Here is a 4939-nt window from a genome sequence, read left to right as displayed (position 1 = left end):
ACGTCGTGCGTCCCGACGCCGACGATCGACGGGCGCAGGTGCAGCCGGCCGGCGGCAGAGGGAGGCCGGTCCGGCTCGAACCGGAGCCCGACTTTAATAACAACCGACCGACCCATCGCGCACGCGCGCGTGGCGCCAGGCCTCGTGGCAGTCAAGTCAAACGAGTCTCCACAGCCCAGCCCTCCCACCCCACCCCACCCCACCCCCTGGCTAATAATTAACAAACCCTCGGCAGCTCACTTCGCCGCCTCGCCTCGCCTTTCCCCGCCCGCCACCGATCGCCCGCCCGCCATGGCCAGCGACGACGAGTCCTACCTCTACTACGACGAGGACGACGAGGAGGAGGACGGGCTGGAGGCGGACGAGGACGACGTCGGGCTGTTCGAGGACGCCGCGCCGCAGCCGGAGCACCGCGCGGACCACTGGGTAAGCGATCGGAGCAGGGGACTCGTGATAATCTCTCGTTTATCCGCTCGCGCCAGCTCCAATCCAATCGCGCGTTAGTTCCGCGATGATGCCACCGCCGCCGAAATCGGCGCCGGATCGTCGAATCGTCTCGGCGAGGGTTCGGTGCGATTTACTGCCGGCCGGCCGGTTTTAGAACCCTAACTAATCAATGCGATCTAGCTAGGAGTATTTCTGGAACAAAACAGTATAAGCAGCTGACAGCGTGGCTCGGTTTGCTGCAGTTTTGATGACGCATAGCTGGATTTTACTAGTGTAGGAATTACTGGTCAATCAATTCAGTTGCTGCAAAATAAAACAATCTTCCATGATGCAAAAAAAATCGTCAGTTCAGTTTTGTATTCAGACAAACTGCTAGTAGATGGTAAGTATTTTGTTGATTTTGATTGACTGCCCTTTTTCTGTTGCTGAACTGCATCGAAAGGAGCATTAAAAAGAACTTCTTTCGCCATTACCAAAAGGGAGAAAAATCAATTTACCGATTTACTACTACTGTCATTTTGATAAAACATACCGATGATTGAATCAATTTAACTAACTCTTACTTTTATTGCTGCAGGCCATCACGAGAAAGTCCCTATCAGCTGCCCAGGTGAACTAAACAGCCGGCATTGGTTAAGAATTCAGACCATACAGCCAGCCCATAACTAATCCCACATCATGACATTGTTGGTTTGACTGCTACTCTCCTTCCCTATCCACCCTGCAGCAACAAGATGTGTCCATGGTCATGAACTTGGTGAACTTAGAGCGGCACAACGCCCGCGCTCTTCTCATGCACCACCGGTGGAAGATGGACCGCATCCACGACTTCCTCGAGCGCAGGGGGCGCGAGGGATTGTTCAGGGAGGCAGGAATTGTGGTGCCGCCGGAGGACAGTAGCACGGCGGCTCGTGCAAGGGTGCCGCCTCACAAGAGGCCCCGAACTGTCACGTGCAACGTCTGCTTTGAGGACGTCTCCCGGCCGTCCGATGTCTCCACCATGGACTGTGGGCATTGCTTCTGCAACGACTGTGAGTACCCGCCCCTGTTTCTGTTGCCCCCAAGCAAATGTTTTCGTGCAGTTACTTTGCTAATTGGAACCTACATTTGGTAGGATTTAGCATCACTTGTGATTTTGTTGTCATGAAAATTATAGAGGAAAGAAAACTTGGATTGGTATTTCGATTGTCATGAAAAGTATAGAGGAAATAGAACTTAATTGGAGCCTACATTTGGTAGGATTTAGCATCATTTGCGGCTGTAGTGTGCTTAATTGAGTCCGACCTCGCTACGGTGAATCAGTTCACCATCACCGGAATTCTGGGATCGCGTTTCGATGGTTTTGTCGCGCTCCCGGCCGTTGGCTCGGCGGGTGGTATCATTGTTGCTTGACGGTTGAGCTGCGTTCAGGTTTCTAGCTCTCGGATTGACACTTTTGATGTCACGATCAATCTCTCCGTGGACCGGCAACCTGCCTCGGTCCTTCACTGCGGTCTACAGACCAACTAACGACCAACTCAAGGCGCCCTTTCTCGATTAGTTGCGGCATGTTAGGGCGGCATCCCTAGGCCTATGGGCCGTCGCCGGTGATTTCAACTTAATTGCGGAGGCCTCTGAGAAGAGCAATGATTTGCTCCACCAGCGGATGATGGGCCGCTTTCGGTGCCTCCTAAATGACCTTGAGCTGAAAGAGGCGCCCCTCCTAGGTCGTCGATACACGTGGAGCAACGAGCGCTGCATTGTTAGTTAGTGAAGACCGATTGATGGTTCTCATCTGCGAATTGGGATGCTAGCCATCCTAATTGCCTTCTCCAGGCGATGTCCTCCTCCTTGCCTGATCACTGCCCAATCATGCTTTCCACGAATGTTTTGTTTTGCCGTAAGTTGCGCTTCCACTTTCAGGCCTTTTGGCCCAAGTTTGGTGGTTTCCAGAGGGCGGTTGCTCGCGGCTGGGGCTCGGTTGTGCCTCACCGTAACCTGTCCATCGACCTGTTCGTGCGACTAAAAGCCATCGACCTGTTCGGCAGTGCGGGAGTGCTCGCTCAATTTGGCAGCACTGGAGCTGTGATCTCTGGAATAAGGGGTGCGTGCTCCACTCATCCAATCAGAGCGGTGGGAGCCAACCGGTGTAAGCTTGTTTTTCTATGAGCACCCCACCACCACAGTCATCACTAATAGAAGTTTTGAGAAATTCTTTAAACCCCTCTAAAACTGAGGATGTAGAGACGCCCATAGAAAGAACAGAGCATTGGAAATCCAATTCAGATTTTGTCCCACAAACTCGAGAAACAAAATGCATAAATTTGAACTAGCTATGATCCAGAGTCGGCTTCTGTTTTAAATTTACGGTATGTTTGAAACATATTCAGTTTTTTCAGATTTATTTAAAGTCTTGCAGCACCACAAGCCCCGTTGTACCATCATGGGGCTAATTTTTCTTCTTCATTTTCCACTGAAATTTGGGGCTTTGCACCATCATGACACTGAACAGCACAAATTATGTTTCATGAACAAGCCATTGCCTTAATACTGTGCGTTAATGTAAATATTGTCACGCATGAGCTTTCTAACCTGGTACATTTGCTTACCGTGGCACTTGTTGAATCTCTTCTGTTCAGGTTGGACGGAGCATTTCTTCGCGTCCCTAGGCAACGGCAAGAAGCACATCCACTGCATGCAAGTGAAGTGCCCGGCCATCTGTGATGACGGCACCGTGCGGCGGCTCCTTGGCCGCAAGTACCCTGATGCCGCCAAGCGCTTCGACAACCTGGTCCTCGACTCGTACCTGGACAACAACGCGTCGGTGAAGTGGTGCCCCAGTGCCCCGCACTGCGGGCGCGCAATCCGCGTGGTGGACGCCAGCGAGCGGTATTGCGAGGTGGAGTGCCCCTGCGGCGTGAGCTTCTGCTTCAACTGCGCAGCGCCGGCGCACTCACCGTGCCCATGCCCCATGTGGGACAAGTGGGACGCCAAGTTCCGCGGCGAGTCCGAGAACCTCAAGTGGATCGCCGTCAACACCAAGAGCTGCCCCAAGTGCCTCCGGCCCATCGAGAAGAATGGCGGTTGCAACCATGTCAGCTGCCCATGCGGCCAGCACCTCTGGTACGTACCGACAGTCTCTTCTTCTCTTCCACCTTGAGCATCGGTAGGCGAGTGAGGTTGCTGATGTCTATGGTGACTACATACAGTTATGCCTGCGGCGGGCGGCTGGATTCGCTGCACAACTGCAACCGCTACGACGAGGCCGGGCACGCCAACTACGACAGCATCAGGCGGCAGATGCTGCGCTACACGCACTACTGCGACCGGTTCAACGTGCACATCAACTCGCGCAAGGTGGAGCAGACGGAGCTGTGGCCGGCCATCCAGAAGAGAGCCGTGCTGCTGGAGTCGGCCACCGCCATCCGGCCGCTCATCCGGGAGGCCAGCTGGATGGCCCGCGCGCACCGGGCCCTGCTGGCGTCGCGCCTGGTGCTGGCCCGCTCCTACGCCTTCGCCTACTACATGTTCGGCGACGAGGTGCGCACCTACCCGTCGGAGAAGGCCAACCTGCCCATCGCCAAGGTCCTGTTCGAGGACCAGCAGTGGCAGCTGGAGGAGAACGCCGAGAAGCTGTCCAAGGTGCTCGCCGCCGAGGCCAAGCCCGTCCTGGCCGAGGAGGAGGTCCTCCGGGCCATGCAGGAGACCTCCAACCTCGCCAAGATCGTCGACACGCACTGCAGGGAGATGTACAAGTGCATCCAGGACGAGCTGCTGCCGCTGCTCCTCGAGCCCATGACCATCGCCCCCTATCGCCCCGATGGACCCGACAAGGCCAAGGATCTGCCGGCGCCGTGAGAGGGATGAGCGCAGGAAGCCTATCTTGGCCTGCATCCACCGCGCCTCCCTACTCTATGCACAGCTGCTGGTTACCTTCCTACGGAGCTCCATCGGCAACAGCAAATTAGTTAGGCCAGCGCGCGATAATAAAACTCCCTGTATAATTAGCTTAAGATAGAATTCATCATTATCTGTTGTTGAAATTGGTACTGGAAAAGACGGATGAAAATGGATGGATGTTAGTGGAACTCTTAGATTGAAGATTCGGGGCCCCTGAGCTAATCTATCTCCATAGTAAGTGGCTTACTTTGTTCCTAACTTTGGGTTACTGAATTTAGTATACTATAGATAAGAAAGGATAAACAAGCAGAACTGGCGAGAAAATGGTTATCATGATGCACCGGAATGCCAAATTAAGCCTTTGATTGTTGACATTGAATTGTAGTTTTATGTTACCTCCGTTTCAGTTTACAAGTCCTACGCGTATATCTAGGTTGTCAATTTTACCACCCTAATATAAACTATATAACACAAAGATTATACCTTTTAAAAGTAAAAACTCCGAAGTTTATGTTGGTATATATTTTATAATATATATGATTTGTATTAGGTTGGTCAAATTGACGACCTAGGGGTACCCGCACGCCCTGTAAACTGAGAGAGAGGTAGTAAA

At 53.0% G+C, this 4939-nt stretch overlaps 1 protein-coding gene across 1 annotated transcript; it reads left to right on the top strand.

The window, feature by feature from the left end:
- The first annotated feature begins 201 nt into the window (after positions 1 to 201).
- On the top strand, positions 202 to 4514 carry LOC123096078 (probable E3 ubiquitin-protein ligase ARI1). Its single transcript, XM_044517676.1, has 5 exons — positions 202 to 426; positions 1025 to 1057; positions 1175 to 1478; positions 3066 to 3549; positions 3636 to 4514. Exons 1-5 carry the CDS (start codon positions 292 to 294, stop codon positions 4282 to 4284), a joined length of 1605 nt encoding a protein of 534 aa, XP_044373611.1. The 5' UTR covers positions 202 to 291; the 3' UTR covers positions 4285 to 4514.
- The last annotated feature ends 425 nt before the right edge of the window (positions 4515 to 4939 follow it).

This window comes from Triticum aestivum, chromosome 4D (assembly GCF_018294505.1).
Source record: "Triticum aestivum cultivar Chinese Spring chromosome 4D, IWGSC CS RefSeq v2.1, whole genome shotgun sequence".
In the NCBI taxonomy this organism is placed as follows: domain Eukaryota; kingdom Viridiplantae; phylum Streptophyta; class Magnoliopsida; order Poales; family Poaceae; genus Triticum; species Triticum aestivum.
This window is presented reverse-complemented; position numbering and strand designations above follow the sequence as displayed.